At 39.4% G+C, this 18,376-nt stretch overlaps 3 protein-coding genes across 4 annotated transcripts; all 3 read right to left on the bottom strand.

The window, feature by feature from the left end:
* Window positions 1-919: 919 nt before the first annotated feature.
* On the bottom strand, window positions 920-2,662 carry LOC116707509 (dispanin subfamily A member 2b-like). Its single transcript, XM_032544886.1, has 2 exons — window positions 2,399-2,662; window positions 920-1,345 (listed from the first exon to the last, which is right to left on the bottom strand). The coding sequence occupies exons 1-2, from the start codon at window positions 2,579-2,581 to the stop codon at window positions 1,157-1,159; spliced, it is 372 nt and encodes a 123-aa protein (XP_032400777.1). The 5' UTR covers window positions 2,582-2,662; the 3' UTR covers window positions 920-1,156.
* A 1,877-nt stretch (window positions 2,663-4,539) lies between these two features.
* LOC116707518 (dispanin subfamily A member 2b-like) lies at window positions 4,540-6,690 on the bottom strand. 2 transcript variants are annotated; one of them, XM_032544898.1, is made up of 2 exons: window positions 6,250-6,677; window positions 4,540-4,878 (listed from the first exon to the last, which is right to left on the bottom strand). In XM_032544898.1, exons 1-2 carry the CDS (start codon window positions 6,469-6,471, stop codon window positions 4,732-4,734), a joined length of 369 nt encoding a protein of 122 aa, XP_032400789.1. In that variant the 5' UTR covers window positions 6,472-6,677; the 3' UTR covers window positions 4,540-4,731. The 2 variants fall into 2 exon arrangements, with proteins under 2 accessions (XP_032400789.1, XP_032400797.1); XM_032544906.1 differs by having other exon boundaries at window positions 4,797-4,899; window positions 6,250-6,690.
* A 554-nt stretch (window positions 6,691-7,244) lies between these two features.
* On the bottom strand, window positions 7,245-17,151 carry cat (catalase). Its single transcript, XM_032544861.1, has 13 exons — window positions 16,989-17,151; window positions 14,398-14,569; window positions 13,919-14,029; window positions 13,347-13,477; window positions 13,143-13,247; window positions 11,923-12,048; window positions 11,650-11,841; window positions 11,288-11,440; window positions 11,072-11,210; window positions 9,981-10,111; window positions 9,274-9,381; window positions 7,960-8,043; window positions 7,245-7,862 (listed from the first exon to the last, which is right to left on the bottom strand). The coding sequence occupies exons 1-13, from the start codon at window positions 17,052-17,054 to the stop codon at window positions 7,797-7,799; spliced, it is 1,584 nt and encodes a 527-aa protein (XP_032400752.1). The 5' UTR covers window positions 17,055-17,151; the 3' UTR covers window positions 7,245-7,796.
* Between the last annotated feature and the right edge of the window lie 1,225 nt (window positions 17,152-18,376).

Consider the following 18,376-nt stretch of genomic DNA (forward strand, 5'->3'; position numbering starts at 1 on the left):
TTGAAGAACTTGGCACGCTGTCTGGAGTGTGTGTTGTTTTTATGCTTGTGGTACCAGAGTGGAAACTTTGCAGCCCCAAAGTGCTTTCATTTTTAGTTGCTCTGCAAAACATGGAGGTCCAAGATTTTAAAATTGTTTGCGCTCGCAAAAGACGATTTAGGTTGAACTGAGATTTAATTTTGAAAAGACAAATGCGTATGTGCAAAATAATTTCTCTTTAAAGGCAAAAATGGTGAGTGAGGCTGAACTTCTGGGAATACAATAGAGAATTAAACTACAACCAATCTGGTAAGTATTCCAGGAAGACCAACAGGAGGTCGTGCTTAATTGCAACTTGGAATAAAACCTTTACATGGATTTTTACAAATTTATTACAAATAAAAGTCTAAAAATGTTCATTTGCCTCTCAAAACCCAGAACAACCGTTTCCATTCATAAGTCACGGCCACCCACCTGAACTAGCAGCTCAGGGACGTAATGACGCCGTGGAGACGTTTAGAGTCGAGAGAATCTGTTGCCGTGACAACTGTGAGCTTAGCACTCCCCAAACCTGGCCTTTCTGGTAGAGAGGAAATCCGTCTTTGAAAGAAAGCAGTAAAACTTTCAATCCGGTCATAAAGTTGATCTTTAAAGAAGATTGAATAAAAAGTTCTACGCTGTTTTCTGACTCTATAAGCTACAAAACTGGAGATAGGAGGATGACTGAGCAGCCAACATGGCAACCTGGACGGGCGTGCTGTGTAATTTCACAATGGGAACAATTGATCCTGTGCTCATTTTCTCACGACTGTTCAATTCTGCACCACATGAAATGTAATAATTCCAGTTCTCACTTTTTCTCAGTTTGTGACACGACATTTTTATGTATAAGAATTAAAACGGGAGACTCGGCGCAGACACATCAGTGAACAGAGGTTTCTGTGGTTTAGAGAGCTCAGAGTCGGATGTTTTTTATTATTGTGAAGCAAGCTTTTTATTCATGTGAGCTGGGACACATTTTGCCGTTTGGTTGACAAGCAAACTTGACAGAAACGAAGCGCTTCTTCGCCGCTTTAGGCTTTTCCACCAGCATTATTGCAAAACAGTTTCATTTTGATGTCAGAGTAAAACCAGAACAACCACGCTGGACAAAAACCTCAAACATTACGAAAGATGGTTAATTGCCTCTCCAATAGTCTGTCTGCCTTCTAAGTTGTGCCACTTTCACACCCGTGGCAATCTGCCCAATGATGATGATGGAGAGAATCAGAGACGTCAGGGTCAGGGCCACGATGTTGAAAATGCGAGCGCAGGAGGCGTGACGCCTGGCTTCGCTGTGATCTCCAACCACCTTCCGGTCTCTGGCCTGAAATCAGAAAAAAAAAAAAAAAAAAAAAATAGACATTATTTTAAAAACCAGACCCTCCCGGTTATAATTTTTTTATTATTATATTTTCTAACCTACTTATTTTGAACATGATAGAAGTATAAAATCACAACGGATTCAAAAGACACATTTCTGTGCTATAATGATCTTAACTTGCTTGAAAAGCAGTAGGAGGAAGTAGGAAACGTATGAACTCCTATAAACTCGTACCATATTTTCAGGTGGTCCCTCATTATTAAATAAAAAACAACAACAAATAAACAAGTTAATAAATGTTTAATTTTATCTGGGTTTACATATGTCTAAATATGTACATCCATACCCAGAAACTCATGTGCGTTAGCCTCAATTTACATATACACATTGGTGCTATCTCTCCCATATTTCTATATCTTGTGAAAATGACTGAGGAACTATAAGACGCACTCGTTTAGAGTTAATAAATAAATAAAATCAGTCCCATAATTCCTCCAGCTTTTGGATATTAATCCAGACGTTCTTGAACTGGGCTCCTGTACAAAGGCCATAAAATTCCTTGTCAGGTCTGATATTGTTGTTTTGTTTAAGTGACATTTAATATGCATGTTTCAAAAGTCTTAACTGTGACATTTGCAAAGCGTTGCTGGAGGAAACAATGATGGGTAACATTTTTTTAAAAAGACTGTCTGCTGGTATAAGTTAATCACTACAGAGTGATCAATAACACCAAGATCACAATCCTTCAGCCGGAGCCGTTTTTCTTAAAACTTGCACAAGAAAATGATTTAAAATTGAACAAACTGAGTTTTACAATTGTTGAACCAAAACCTTATATAAAATATCATTACTATATACATTTATAGTAATAGCTCTTTCAGTTTTACAATAATAAAGCATAAATATTTGATATGACGCGTCATAAGTTGCTAAGAAAAAATATTTTTTTAATCATTATCACAAAAGTATCAAAATATCGCAACAAAATTCTGATTCAGACACAGAAGTGGCTCGTATTAAAGACTAAATACGGGGAAACTATTAGCATAAACTCACCTTGACAGAATAGATGAGAGCCCCCAATCCAAGGCAGCAGAAGTTTGCGTAGACGAAGCTGCACAGCGACCAGACCAGATAATCTGTGGGGGGCTCAGTGGGGATGTTCACTACGATGTGCTGAACGCCTCTGGGACCCCCAGGCTGTCCAGGGGACGCTTCGCTGGAGTAACCAGGATTCATGGCTCTCTGCTCAGCTGCAGGTGGAAGAGGATCTGAAAAGTCTGTTGAAGAACTTGGCACCTTACAGGGAGCGGGGTTCCTTTTTTATGAGGCTGGTGGCATAACGGGAAATTTTACCAGTTGAACAAAAAAAAAACCTCTGTCTTTTTATTTTCACTTTCTTTGCAGAGCTTAGAGGTTCTAACTTTTTACATGCATGCAACCCGTCTGTGCTTGCAAAAGAGGTTTTGGAGCTGAATTCACTTTCTGTCTCCAAAGACCTTCTAATTGCAGAATAATTCAATGACTCCTGTTTAGAAGTAAGGCATTAAAAAGCAGGAGGAGGATGGATTGTATTAAACAAAACTGATTTAAGTCAGGTTAAGCACAAAGCAGTGCTAATTTGAAACTTTGATAAAAGTTAAAAATAGAAATCTAAAAAGTGCGGCTTGCATAAGTATTCAAGTCACTTTATTCTCCACCCTTCCCCTAATCTCCCAACCCCCCCAAAAAATCCAGAAAAATCATTTGCATTCACAAAACAGCTACTTAGCGTTTAGCATCAATCCAGCCGCTGTGTGAAGACTCAGAGGTTTGTTCCAGAACGTTAGAGAACACAAGACAAATGATTCAGACCAAAGAACTCAGCAGACAGGATAACGCTATGGAGAAGTTTAAAGTAGGATCTGGTTAGAAAACATAATCCCATTTCAGAGAACCCTATTCAACCTAAGAATGGAAGAAGAAATCAAAACTGCACACTCACCAAAACATGGCCTCCATTTCCTGCTGGCTGGTCTTCAAGCTTTTGTTGTTCTTTTGTACTTGAGAGTTCATATTCTGCCGAGTCCATCCATCATGTCTTCTTTCCTGCACTGGAGCTGCCTCAGTAACACAGTGATAGCAAAAGGAACTGAGTTTTGTGCAATGTAATTACAAAACATGCGTCTTTATTTGAACAGGATTTTGATGCTTGTTGAGCGTGAGGAGTGCTGGACATTATGAACTGTAGGTCTAACACATTAACCCTCCTCCAGGTCCAAGATGGGCTGAGTGAACCCTGTGCGAGCTTTTACAAGGGTTGTGGTTTCGGGTACTGACGGTGTGACGGGACACCCTTCGTTGTCCGACAGTGACATCTGCCTCGTTCTTTCTGAGCGTCGAGCTAAGTCTGTGGGGGTTAAACGTAATTCGAATATACACTTTATCAAACTAAAGTCAAAATCTGAATCAGCCTGGCGTAAACCAGCCTCTTGTTCGGCGCTTCGCTTCGTACAGAGCGTCTGGACCATCGGCTATTGAGCAACGATTGCTTCCTGGAGGCGTGGCCTCTGTTGAAGTTTGATATTTTGCCCAATTGCTAACGTTTGCCTGTGACATATTTAATGTGCCAGTTTGATACCATGAAGTTTACATGAAACTGCCTGCACTGTAAACAACCGCCTTCCACTGCCAAGACAGAACTGCAGAGCCGAACGAGGCGACTGTTAAAGGGCCAGCGTTATGTTTCTGAACACTTTGAAATTGGCTTCCTGTCTCTTTAAGAACCGCCTACCGTTTCCATCATTTCATAACAATGCTACATGCCATTTACAACCTGTCTTGTATTTTGTTGTAATAAATTTAAAAAAAACAACCCAAAATCAGCTACATTATTCAAAATTTGTTTTGGAAAATGGCAACTCAGAATAAATAGAACCTCAGCTGAATGATCCAGACCCAGAAAGTATGTTTTTGAAAGAACCGGATCAAGTACAGAGACTCTTGCACAACTTTAAACGTCCTTGTCTGAGGTGCTGCTCACTTTCTCATGACTGTTGACTGAATTCGGAACGGTTCATAAATCAAAATGTCAGCTTTCACATCCAGTTACAATGATTTCTGTCTTTATTATCCCCACTTTGTCAGTTTGTGACACAATATTTTAACGTTTCAAAATTAAATTGGAGACTCAGCACACACAAATGAAAGGACATCTCTGTGTTTTAGAGAGCATAGTGTTTTTATTAATATAGTGAAACAAGCTTTCCATTCATCTCAGATCGGACACAGTTTGCAGATTGTGCATAAGCAAACGTTACACAATGAAAGTTACTAATTACTACTACTATTACTACTACTATTACTGTCATGGTTTCAGTTTGATACCAGAGTAAAAACAGAAAAGCTAGTTAGCGAAAACTCAAAGCAAGCAGAACAATGACTGTCAGTAAGGTGGCTACAGATGTCAGGACGGTCGCCACGATGTTGAGAACGCGAGCGGTGGAGCCGTGACGTCTGGCTCCCTCCAGATCTCCGACCACCTTCCTGTCTCTGGCCTGAAATCATCAAATATGTTTCTGTTAAATGAGAACAGAATCACAGTGAAACAGGAAGTGTCATAGTTTTGTGTTTTATTGAGTTCTCTATCTTCTCTTTCCTTCCTGTTTTATCTCGCTTCTGTGTCTGACTGAGTTGCGCTCCACCTGTTTCTCTAGTTTCTGTTCTCTGTGGGTTTGATTCTAACATTCATTTCATTTTCTGCATACTCAGCTGTTCTCACTCTGGTTTAATGGCCTCCCACCTCTCTGGTCCATTCTGTCTCTGCTGGCTCTTTCCATTGTCTGTTCACACCTCACAACTGTGTTTTTGAACTATTCAATTTTTAATTTTCGCCATACATTCTGACTCCTACCTGAACCGAGTTCCTGCAGAGAAAGGTAGTTCGACAAAGTTTGGGGAAAGGTTACAGCCTGGGGTTTATTCTTGCAGAGTTCAGCTCTGACAGTGTTTTATCGTAAGGCTCGTTTCTGTGCCTTCAGCAGAGAAACAGGCTGGTTTGTGTGGTTGCTGGCTGGCAAAGTGTGCTGACTCTCGTGCAAACATCAATAGATAAAATAATATTGCTACATTTCTGAACACCACAGGTCTCGAACGGTCAGGAACTACTTTTTTTGGTTTTTCATTTAGTTACGATGATAGAATACACTAGTGGTTTAGAAAAGGTACCGTGTTTTTTCCCTCCACAGTTAAGGAAGATTGGAGAAAAAAAACTTCACCCTTTCAGTTTACTTTTTGTTAGAGTACAGTGAATGTGGCTGAGGATCCTATATGGATTAGAGTGATTGTGACAGAGGGTGTTGTGGTTTGAATCCGTGTCAAAGTAAAACGCATTTCATAATTCGTTTGTTTGTTGTTCAGCTTATTTTAAATGCCGTCCAGTTCCTGTGTTTAATGTTCATTAGAATTTAAGGTTTATTCATCTTTAAGAATAGGCTCTTGTATTTTTATGCCATTAACTTGAAAAAGGTCTCAAAACAACAATTTTATCGTTTATCGCAATAACTTCTGGGACCATTGTATTTGTATTTGAAATGTAATCAATTACAAATTTATTGATATAACCTGACTTAATGTCGTGTTTTGATTGTTGATTCTATGTTGCTTTGTGTTTCTGTGTTTGATATGATGTAAAGCACTTTGAAATGCCTTGCTGCTGAAATGTGCTATAGAAATAAAATTTGATTGATTGATTGAATTGTATCGTCCAGCAAAATCTGTTATAATGACAGACCAGTTCTGACTGGGGCTGCAGTTTGAAATAAAATCTTCACTGTTCATCACTGGAGACGACCACCTGTCTGTCGTAGGCTTCACTCCAAACCGCTTCTTTAACTGATGACAAACACCACCAAGGTTTGACAACTGACCTTTACGGAGAAGATGAGGGCCGCCAGTCCCAGGCAGAACGGATTTCCATACATGAAGCAAACGAGAGACCAGATGATGTCGTCGCTGGGCTGCACAGCTGGGATGTTCACAGCGCTCTGATGGACCATCATGTGAGGCTGAGCCTGGACTTCAGGACAGACGTACTGCGGCAAAGCAACAACCACCGGTTGGTGACCCTTATCTGGTGAAGCTGTGGCCATTCCTGTAGCGTCAGCAGCTCTGCAGGTTCTGGAGAACTGAAGCGGTTTGAACCTATAAGATACAGCTTAACTCTTTCTTCCTCATTTCTCAACTGTAGATCACCTGGACGTCCTATTATCTTTTCAGAGGAAGATGACACACAAACATTAACATCGTCTTTTTAAGGAAATGTGAAAAGAGAACAAGATGTCTTTTTACAAAAAAAAAAAAAGTTGTTTTTTTTTTTTTTTACATATTTCTTAAAACCGTGACCATGTTGTGACAGTAAAATATGAGGCAGGTAATCTGGTCAGAAACAACCAATCAGAGCCAGGAGGAAGGTCAGGAGGAAGCTGTCAGTCACGCTTGTGAACGAGCCGTTAAATTTACGAATGAGAAACAGAGAAACAACTCACCGCTGCAGAAAAACCGTTTATCCGCCATCTTTGGTGGCTATGCGCACGAGCCTGAGCTCTGTAGTGGTGAGGGTGTGAGCAGCATGTCCACGAGAATGATTGACAACACTGGCTCTGATTGGTTGTTTCTGACAGAGGTATGCATTTGTTCAGATTGCAGAAGGAACTTGATTTTTTTCAGATTGTGTCATGTTAAAACGTCACAAAAGATATAAGTAAAAACATATATTCTTTTTAGAAAAGTTGCATACTGTAGTTTTAAATTACTGAAATTCTACATGGCGCCGCAGCTGCACTTAAAGGGGAACAAGATTATTTTAGCCAACTTTCTCAATATGAGGCATCTAAAAAAAGCAGAAGAAAATATTCAGCCCTCCAATATTTTGAATGATTTTATTATTTGAAAACAGATTAATACATTTCTATATTAACATTCAACAGTGAGTGATTCAGTCAAGTCCGAGTTAAACAACTCAGACGTTAATAATGTCCTCAGCAAAACCAGAAGCTTTACCAAGCGATCGGTCGCGTTGCGGTACGAGCCAGGCACAAAGATCAGCATCGTTTCAAACAGATGTTCTTTCAAAATTAACTTTGTTTGAGTCGCTACAAACATCTTCCAGTATTACAACATTAGAGAAAAGGTTCATCAGTTTTTGTTGGTTAGCTGAATTTAACTGAAACAGTAATAAGGCGTCGATGTATTAAAGGTAATTTAATAAAACTGCAGCCTAATCTCAACAGTGTTACCTTACAGCATTCAATGCAATAAAATTAATTTTTGATAATTAATTAAAAAAGTAAGGATTGACTGTTTTGCAATGAACCAAAACCAAGCTCAAGCAAACTACGGCGACAGTAATTAGGCCGCTGAGGCTGATCCAGCTGCTGGTGGAGCCAGTCGGTGGTCATGTGAGCCGATCTGCTGATCACATCTTGGAGGACGCGGCGATGGCGGCGGCTCCTGGACGGCCGTAGACGCGGACGTTCGTGTTCTGGGACGCAGACGGGAAATGAGCGCATCAGGAAAGGAGCAGGTTTCCGTTAACTGAACTTTTTTACGCCGCGATAACGAACCAACTGTTTGGTTACCTTCTTGGCTTCGGCGTTGTACTTGTTGAGTAAGGTCTGGACCCGGTTCCCGTAGTCTGGATGGACGGCCTTCAGGTTTTCCACCTGCAGGAAGAACATTGAATAAATGCATCTATATTCAGGTTTCCTGTTTTTAAAGCGATGCACACAAAAAACGTGAGACTAGCAAAAAGTCAAAAGGTTGTGCAAATTACAACTCTGGCAGCAGATTTACAACACGTGCAAACAGGAATTTGTTTTTTTTCCTCCATAAAACAGGAAACCAGAGCGGTATATGTAGCTGCTGTGACATCGATAAATGACATCACCTTTTATTTCTCATTCAAATGTTTAAAAATTAACTTTGCGGTGGCGAGTCACACCGGTGGAGACAAAGCGAGAAAAAGACGCTCAGGAAAACAACTGAGAAGAAAAAATAAATGTCATTTAAGGTTCCCACTTTCAGAGGGAGTTCTTCTAAACTGCGCAACATCTGAAGGTTCACAATCATGACTTAAAATCAACCAAATATTGGAACACAGTAAGCCAAAATTCAGTATTTCATTTAGAACATATAGTATATATTACAATAAAAGGATATTTTAAACAGAAATGTGAGAATTCATTTCAGTGCACTCAGTGATTGGTTGAGCCTCGTTTAGCATGAATAACTGCGTCGATGCGGCGTGGCACGGACGCCGTCAGCCGAGAGGAAACTGAAACACAAGTTGTTTTGAAAGCGTCCGTTGTTGACGTTCCTCATCTTCCTCATAGATCCGTTCTAGTGTTCAACTCGGGCCATGACATGGTGCATTACACAACATTCACACATTAAAAATGCTGGTTTTTAATGGTTGTTATGTAAATATTCTCATTTATTTTTGACACTGACTGTCAGGATTTCATTATTTGTATTTCACAATTATCTAAATTTACAAGAAATAATAGCTTGAATCTTAAAATGTCAAAGATTTGGATTCACTTTTGCACAATGTGGTTGAATTACTAAAATAACATTTTAAATGTCCTAGTCAAAGCCTTACAGAACTTGAAAGCAGAAAACTTTTTTTTTTTAAAATACAGATTGTGTTGCTTTAAACGTCGGGCTCTGTTCACCATCATTCTTCCTTGTTTAAAAATGTTTTGTTTCCGTAGCAACCACATTACCACAAAGCAGGCCGGTGTGCATGTTTAGTTTCATGCAGCAGCACCCTGTGGTTGAAGTGGATTAAAGAGAGGAACAATGTTTTTCCTTCTTTTAAATGCCCTCCGCAGTGACTCATCTTCACGACAGAAAGCATCTTTGGCTCCGCATGGAGTCTGACGGGAACTCACCATTCGTTTCTGGATGAAGAGCTGGGCTCCCTTCAGGAACCCGGCAAGGTTCTGGCACAGCCGCTGGCGCTCGTCCTCGTTCAGCACCTGGGTGTAGAAGGCCCGGACCTGCAGCCGGCCGCACACGGACCCGGTCAGAACCAGACACGGTAAACACAGTCCTACAGAACCAATCCCTTCTCTGCACTTGCCTCGTCAACATTACTGGGAAGGTCGTTTATTTCAGAGGAGATGAAACTTATTCTGGTAACACTTTTATTTGAAGGCAAGAATGACGTCATGAACATGAAGGAGTCTTTATGAATGTTCATGACTGATGTCATGTAGTGTCATTTGGTAAATAATGACACTTTTAATGCAACTTTGCATTAAAAGTGTCGTCATGAGAGATGGAGTGAGCGTTGTTGATGAGAAGAAGCTGATTTGGTCTAATTGTTAAGTTTCCATTGCGCTCCAGTTTCAAGTTACCAAACGTACATGAAGCTACAAGGACGGCGGATGTGCCAACATTTTTAGATGCATGACAACTCTGTTATAATCTGATAGTGATTCCACGTAAGCGTTTATTGTTTTACTGGTGTGGGCTTCGAAGGATATATTTAGACCATTTTCTACATTGAATTCAACAGGCTGAAAACATCGACTTCCTGTGTGCGACTGGCAAACAGCCACAGAGAGGCTATTAGAGGCGGCGGCGTCATCGTCACCTGCGTCACGTTGTCTTCGTCTCCGCTGTTGTAACGGGCGACGTCGGGCGAAACGCCGAACCTGGTCTCCACGAAGCGAGGCTGGTTCTGAGGGGCGCTGAAGCTGTTGGGGTAGTAGTTTGGAGCGCCACCTAGAGGTCGGACGAAGCAAGAACTTGTTGAGTTTAAGAGGCAGATTTTTAAAAAATGATATTGGACTGAGCATATCAACATCAGAAGGGACAAAGACAGAAGAAGGTGTGAAGAAATTCACATCAGTTGATTAATCATCAACACAAACATGTTTTAATCACATGTGTAAATATATGATTTATACATTTATTATACATAAACATGTCCAATTCTGGTCATTTTAAAGTCATAGAGTCCATAAACCAAATGTATAGTAGGACGTTGTTTTTTCCCCTTGGACTAACCAAAGATAATTTTTTTATATTTGTGAATACATAAGAGACTAACTTTATTTATTTGTACTTATTCTTGTTGTTCATACATTGAATTCTTACAGCTCTGTCATAACACTGAAAATTTAGCGCCACAATTTCTGGGAGCAAACTGACCTTGGTTATAAAATGATGACAGTTTAGTTTTAAGGCGTTACAAATTTGCAAAATGTAGAATTACAGCTTTAATTTACCTCACTGATAGTGAACCAGACAGCATAAGTGCAATAATATTAATAATAATAATAATAATTCACAGAGTTTCTGCATGTTTTACCAATTCAAATGTAAGTATTAATAAGACTGTTAAGAATTAAATTTAATACCTATATCTCCGTAAAAACTTGCAAACTTTGTCCAGCCAACTGGTGATAAATTAGCATTTACCCAGGATGCAAAAAAAGCTAGCTAGTTATTTAGCGACGGTATGTTAGCAGTGGGTGGCAGAACCCTCAACGTTTTGCCGGACAGAAATTTCCAGCAAAAAAAACAACAAAAAAATTAATATATATATATAATCTATGAATAAACAGACGTGTCAAGATAAAATTTAAGACCTGCGGTTAACACATTACTTTTAAGGCCTTAATTTTAGACATGAATTTAAGACTTAAAGACTTAAGGCTGAGCAGCAGGCGAAGAACTCACCCTGGTTATCAGACATGCACATGGGGCCGTCTCGTTGGTAGTTGGCCACGCGGGCCCTGAAGGGACAGTTGACCGGGATCTGCAGGTAGTTGGCTCCCAGGCGATGGCGATGCGTGTCTGGGTAGGAGAAGAGCCGACCCTACGCCAAGCCGGACGAGGTTAACCTCTGGTAAATTTCAACACTCCTTTCTCAGCTGATTCGGTTTACTGCGTCACCTGCAGCATCTTGTCGGGGCTGGCCTCGATGCCTGGAGGCATGTTGCTGGGGTCAAAGGCCAGCTGCTCCACCTCTGCGAAGTAGTTGACCGGGTTCCGGTTGAGGACCAGTTTGCCCACAGGGATCAGAGGGAACTCCTTATGCGACCACACCTGGGGAAAGTAGCTCCAGATTTAGATATTGCAGACTGAAAATGAGACGAATGCGTTCAAGAGAGATATTGAAGGAGGCGGTTTGATTAAAAGGTTCTCCTCTACTAGAGTAACACTTTGCTGGCATCGAAGAACCCAGAGTTTAGTTTTTTACCAAAAGTTCAAACCGGAGGGATAGTCAGCCGTTTCACTTTGTTGGGACTCCGTACCTTGGTGACATCAAAGGGGTTGAACTGGAACCTCTCCGCCTGGTCAAAGGTCATGACTTGGATGTAAAAGGTCCAGGACGGAAAGTCGCCGTTAGCGATGGCGTTGAACAGGTCTCCGATGCTGTAGTCTGGGTTGGTGGCTGCGAGGCGGTCCGCCTCCTCCACAGACAGGTTTTTTATTCCTTGATCAGTCTTTAGAGAAAAATAAATAAATAAATAAATAAAATCCATCGCAGAGCTCTGCAAACCAACAAACCAGTTTCAGAAACAGACCTTGTAATGGAACTTGCAGTAGATGCATTCGCCGTCAGCGTTGACCAGCTTGAAGGTGTGGGAACCGTAGCCGTTCATGTGGCGGTGGCCGTCAGGCAGGCCTCGGTCGCTGAACAGGAACGACACCTGAGAGGAAAAAAAAAAGGTTTACCCGAGTTTATTTACACAAAAAAAATATGTTTTATCACTGTTATTGCTGTCAAACTGATTTTAAATCAAATCGAGATGCTTCATTTGATTATAGTAAGAAAATTAGCTTTGATCACTGACCACAAGATGGCAGTAAAGTCCTTTTGATATGATCCTTTGGTAATTGTATGTGCTTTACATATGAGAGAATCTTAGTGTACAAGACTAAGGCTGAAACAATTCATCTGATTAATCATCAACTAATTTAGTAATCAATCAATCATTAACTGGAGTAAAAATGCTGAAAAACCCCAACATATTCAGAGTAATGAGATAAAACAATACAAAATGTATACATGTTTTGCATTTAAGATAAAACCACCACTATATTTTAACAAAAACTCCTCAAGTGTCATTTTTTATATTCAATCTGTTGAAATTCACAAAAGAAAGGCTGTTATTGAATTTCAGCCAATAAAATTATTATTCCCTATTTTAAAACCAGAAACTAAATTATTTGTTTATGTCCATCTTTGAGTGTAATTCTAATATTATACAGAAAATGCTGAAGTAGTTTAATGAAAAAGTTGCAGAATATGCCCATTTTTTTTACCTGATTTGTCAGAATAACAGATAAACTTAATAAAATAATAAATAAATAAAATAATAGTTGCAGCCCTTTATAAGACAAAGTAAACCAATCCTTAAATCACCATTTACATTTTAGTACCTCATTTATAATATGATTTCCTGTGAATGATATCTGTCTTTTTTTTTTTTATCTAATCTGACCCGGGAAGAATTGCTGATGCTACTGATTCTAACGAGAATCTTAATAAACAGGAACTAGACGTGTTTATGCTCCATCATGGCTGTGTGGAGGGTTTCAGACAATCTGTGACAAACAGACTGTCTTCATAGACAGAAGGTAGAAAAAGAGCGTGTTAAAGTAGATACTGACAAATAAAACAGATAAAAATGTTCATCAGCGGGAGCGGCTATGGTTTGCAAGTTCCTGATTACCAAATCATTTTAGAAAATGTGTTTATTTTAGTTTCTGAAAGTGCTAAAGGTTGAATATCCGCGGCTACCTGATGCAGACTCTCAGGCCTCAGGCTCCAGAAGTCCCACACCATGTCAGGATCCTTCATGTGGGTTTGAGGGTTACGCTTCTGGGAATGAATGAAGGACGGGAACTGCAGGGCGGAAGAAGAGAAAACAAACAGCACCGATAAAATAACAAATAAAGTGGTTGATCTTCTCACTTGAACTCCAAATTTTCAACGCCACCTTACAAGCATTGCGTCCCTGATGAAGAAGATGGGGGTGTTGTTGCCCGTCAGGTCCCAGTTCCCCTCCTCGGTGTAAAACTTTACAGCGAAGCCTCGGGGGTCTCGGACGGTGTCGGCTGATCCAGACTCCCCAGCTGAGGACACAAGCATTTTAATCATCGTTTATAATATTCAGTTTGTTGTGTGCAGCTTCATCATACAAAGACCTTATATTTTCTACAGCAGTAACAGAAGCAACAATGCCACACATTAAAAGTTGCACAACAGCGCCCTCTGCCATCATAAAAGAACAGAATATGGGTGCTGCAGGGGTAGAGGCGTGTGAACATCATGGTTAAATAAAAAAAATACACATATTGCAACACTGCGGCTAGCTAGCAAGTAGCTACCTGCTAGACAGACAGTTAGACAACACATTTTTTGGTTCTCGAGATGAAAAATTACATCAGTGGATCACTTTGTAGGAAAATTATTTTCAAGTGTAAAATTAAATTATTGCGCACAAACATGGCACAGCTATTCCTACGATGACAAAGAGTGAGAATGTTCCTTGGAAATGAAAGTGAATCTCTTACCCACAGAGGAGAACCGGACAGCGATGGGAGTCGTTTTCCCAACATGTTCAAACACCTTGGCCTTGCAGTAGCGAGTGATGTCGTGAGTGACCTCAAAGTAGCCGAACGCGCCTGCATCACGGGAAGAAAAATACAAAATCGCCTTTACATCGATGCTGTTGAATGTTTCAGCGTATCAGCATTGAGAACAACGTAGCAGCTTTTCAAGAGGGCTTGCTGTTTGTTTAAAGTCTGGATGTGGAAAAAATAGTCCCGTTCTAAAGCTTCTAGAACGTTCCTTTGAACAAAAAGAGCTCAGAAATTAAATTACACACGTACGGTAAAAAGTTAAATTATTATTTACGAAAAGCAGTTTCTACAATAAAAACTTAACTCTTGCTCTCTGGAGCGGTTGAATTTATTACGTGAAACTTGTTTATCAAAGCAAAATGAGACCTTGAGTCCAAAACACATGAGCTGTAAGACAACCGTTAGCTAACCTGCGCCTTTAGCGTGCACCACTCTCTCTGGGATTCGCTCCCGGTCGAAGTGGGCCATCTCATCGGTGAAGACCACATCCTGCACGAGCAGAGGGCCCCTTGGCCCCGCAGTCTGCAGGTTGAGCTTGTCCCCAACGGGATGGCCACCTCCTGTCGTTAGCACATCTGGTCTCTGGAACCAAATACAGTCCAAGAATTTAAAAATATATATATATTAAAAGTTTGGGCTCAAACCATTCATACTTATTCTTATTAAAAGTGCTTCTCATGAGGTGACAAGCAAAGAGTAACCCAATGGAAAGCCGACTGAAAAATTGTTAATACATATTACCCTGGCTAACAACTACACCCCTAACTTTACATGTTTATTAACACAACAATATGAATAGCATTTAAATGCAGTTTAATGTCAAAACCTTCTTTGGATGAGAAAAGAGGATTTGGATTCCTCTGCATGAAGACAACAGAAGTAAACACGATCTCTGCCGGTTTCACCAACTCGAATTTAAGACTTTTTAAGACCACTATGAATGAAATTAAAGACATGTAACAACAGAAATGTACAAAAGAAAATCTAATTTTTATTTCATTCTTTTGAACCGAACGCACATTGCATCGTACGAATTGGTAGCAGAAGTGAGCCAGTGGCAACGATGAAGGTCATCCAGCCAACTGCCGATAAATTTGCCATTATCAATGATGCACACAAAAAAGCTAGCTAGCTAGTGTTTATTAGCAGCTAGTTAGCGGTAGCCTCAAACGCTACTAATAATGTTTCCGAGCGAGTCAAATTTTGCCCGACACAAAAGGCGCTGGGAGAACAATGAACTACATGGAATAATCCTGCCAAAACAAAGTTTAAGACCTGTGATTAACGTATCTAAGGCCAACTTGTACATTTTCCAATTAATTTCAGACAGTCTTTAATTTTAGATATATGAATTTAAGACTTCTTAAGGTTGTGTGGACACCCTGGAAAATATTTCACCAATATGAACTTAAAACGCAGATCAGTTGTCTGTGTGGCACATTCTTCTACAGCTCTACCACTAATAATCTAAATGTATTGATCAATCCAACGAGAGTCTGTTGATCACCCACAGATCTAGATTGGGCAAGAAGGAAAACAGAAAAGGCAGCATGTTTATTTACCCGTCTATGGAGGGCAAAAAAAAAAAAAAACTATATTCCTGACATTTTTATTCACAGCTCACAGAAAGGTCCAAAAATTGTCTGAAAGGACAGCTTCAGCTTTGTCGTCGTCCGACTTCCTTCACGAAATAAAAAGAGGAGTAATGGGCCAATAAAACCGGCATGATAGGAGGCGAGTGTGAACATAAATATTAGGCTAAAGTTTGGTTAAGAATAGGGTGTAGCCCTGTCTTCAAGATGAGCACAGCTAGCTAGCTTTCTATACTCATAACATACTGGATCAGATGTCAAGTTATAGGAAGCATATTTATACTTTTTTACAAAAAACTGTGTAGGTTTGTGACATGAACATTGATTTGATGCATATGAAGATAATAGAAAAAACACCTGAACTGAAATATGTGTTATTTTTTTTAAATTAAGGGTTGAATTATACTGAAAACAAATACCATTTTGTGGTTGAGTAAAACAAAGGACTAACACATATCAAGTAACAGGCCTTTATTTTAACCATTGAAAAGTTACAACATCCATCAAATATCATGAATTTCGGTCAAAACTTTTCACAACCTATAATGTAAATCGAAGGAAATAAATTTACTCAACTGGTTCTTAACACCCAGCAAATGTCAATTTATAAAAACGTACACGATATATACACATGTCAATAGCTCTGTTCTTACTTTTCAAAAGAAATCATGTGCTTTGAAATGCATTGGGTTTTTTTAAATTTATCTTTATTTTACATTAACTTACTAAGTTGTTCACATATTATGATAGTTTTGAAAAAATGTGGTTTAGCTAAACCCATTTTAAGTGTAATAACACTGACTTTACCCGATGAAATGTGTTTGTTTGTTTGCATAAACATGAATAGTTTATATATTGTGATAAATAAAAGTGCGTCAATAAGGCAAATTGAATAAGGAAAATCCTTTCAGAGCTGAATTGGGTTGAACCCTCACATTCAGCTGCAGGTAGACTTCAGTCAGTTTAGCACACTAATGTAAACTGAACTGTGGTCTTGTTATGCAACTAAAGGCTCAAGTTCCACCATGTGCAATAAAAACGACCCACTTTCACGTCTTTCAACTTAATTTTAACCCACGGGAGACATTTTAGGAGCTCACTTCTTAATGTCGCGACTAAAATGCTGGGAAGAGCGAGCCCTCGCTTGATGGCGTTGTTTAAATTTCAGTTAGCAAAACATTAGCAACCTCTCTCATTACTGCAACAAAACGACTACAAAACCGGAGTGCAGATTTAAACAACATGTGTTAGCATGTTTGAGATTAGCTGACCTTAATAACGAGCGGACAACGACTGAACAATCGACGGGCTTCGACTCTTGTTACCCCCAAACGACCTGTCACCCAATTCCTGCAAGTCGGACACGGAGCAAACAAAATCCTTGATAAAAATGCAGCATTTGTACAAACCTGGGAGCCTCGGTTCTCCTTCCATATCTTCATCTGGTCGGTAGTTTTATCTCTGGTCTCCGCCATCTCGACAAACGGCGCGTCGGGGCCACTAACTGCACGGTAGGTGTCTTGGAGAAAAGCGTTATCTGTTTACCTCAATGCCAGAGAAAGTCTTCCTGGACTTTGTTCCACGTGACTCCGCCTCTCCTTCGCCCCTCATTTCTGATTGGCTGACAGGACTAACGCGACCTATTTGTCTTTAAAAAAAAAATAAGCGCTGCAGCTGACCTTGTATAACGTTTTAGCTACTTTGAGTCAATTTATCAAAAGACGAAGAAGAAAATACACACACACACCCCCACACACACACACACACGCATATATATATATATATATATATATATATATATATATATATATATATATATATATATATATATATATATATATATATATATATATATGCCAGAAAGTGTAATTCACTGGAGACTTGAACAAACGTCAGATGCCTCCATCTTTATTTTATGACCTTTTTTTAAAATTATGACACTTTTCGTCAAAGATATATATATATATATAAAAATATATAAAACGTTATAGCTACTTTGAGTCAATTTATCAAGAGGAAGAGGGCAAAACGCATTTTTCTTTCCAATATTGCACATGCAGAGCGTTGGCACAAGACGGTTTCAGAAGTTTTAATACTACATCATAGTAAATAGGAATAAATGCATACACTTTACGTTAGTAAAACGTCTAAAAAACACAGTTTTAATTCAGCTGCACCTACCGTTCAGTTTACTGTTTGTTAGCTTGTACTTGCTTCTTTTTCACTTAGTTATAATAATAATAATATAATGGGAGGGTTTTTTGTTCTTACTGCCCTTTTATTGTTTATTGTCTGTTAGCATTGTCAGAGGCCACTCAGGCTATATCAGTTTGTCTCTCAAGAGTTGAGCAAACATGGTCTGTTTGACCGTTTACTTCCACTACAGTGAGTGTTCACAATGTGTATTCACACTTGACATTTAAATATGTATTCATGCTGTAAGAAAATATATTCAGACACTTTTGATGACAATTGTTTATGCTAATTTAGCATAAACATATAATTCAAAATCTGGTTTCCATAGATGTTAAATGCATATGTAATTTGCAGTGCTTGGAACCACACCTCTGTAAAACAGAAATATTATCATATGTGGACCACTGCTTTTTATGAACAACAAAATGACATGGAAAAGAATGAAGTGAGTACTATCTCTTTCCCTAAACATCTACTGTGCAGCAGAGGTGAGGTGACTGTAAGTAAAGTGAAGAAATCTCGTCACAAACCAAAAACAATCTTGCAATTTTAACACCTCTTGTCCCAACAAAAGGTTTTGGGGCAAAAGGTGTTTTGTTGC

The sequence above is a fragment of the Xiphophorus hellerii genome, chromosome 2 (genome assembly GCF_003331165.1).
Source record: "Xiphophorus hellerii strain 12219 chromosome 2, Xiphophorus_hellerii-4.1, whole genome shotgun sequence".
NCBI classification, from domain to species: domain Eukaryota; kingdom Metazoa; phylum Chordata; class Actinopteri; order Cyprinodontiformes; family Poeciliidae; genus Xiphophorus; species Xiphophorus hellerii.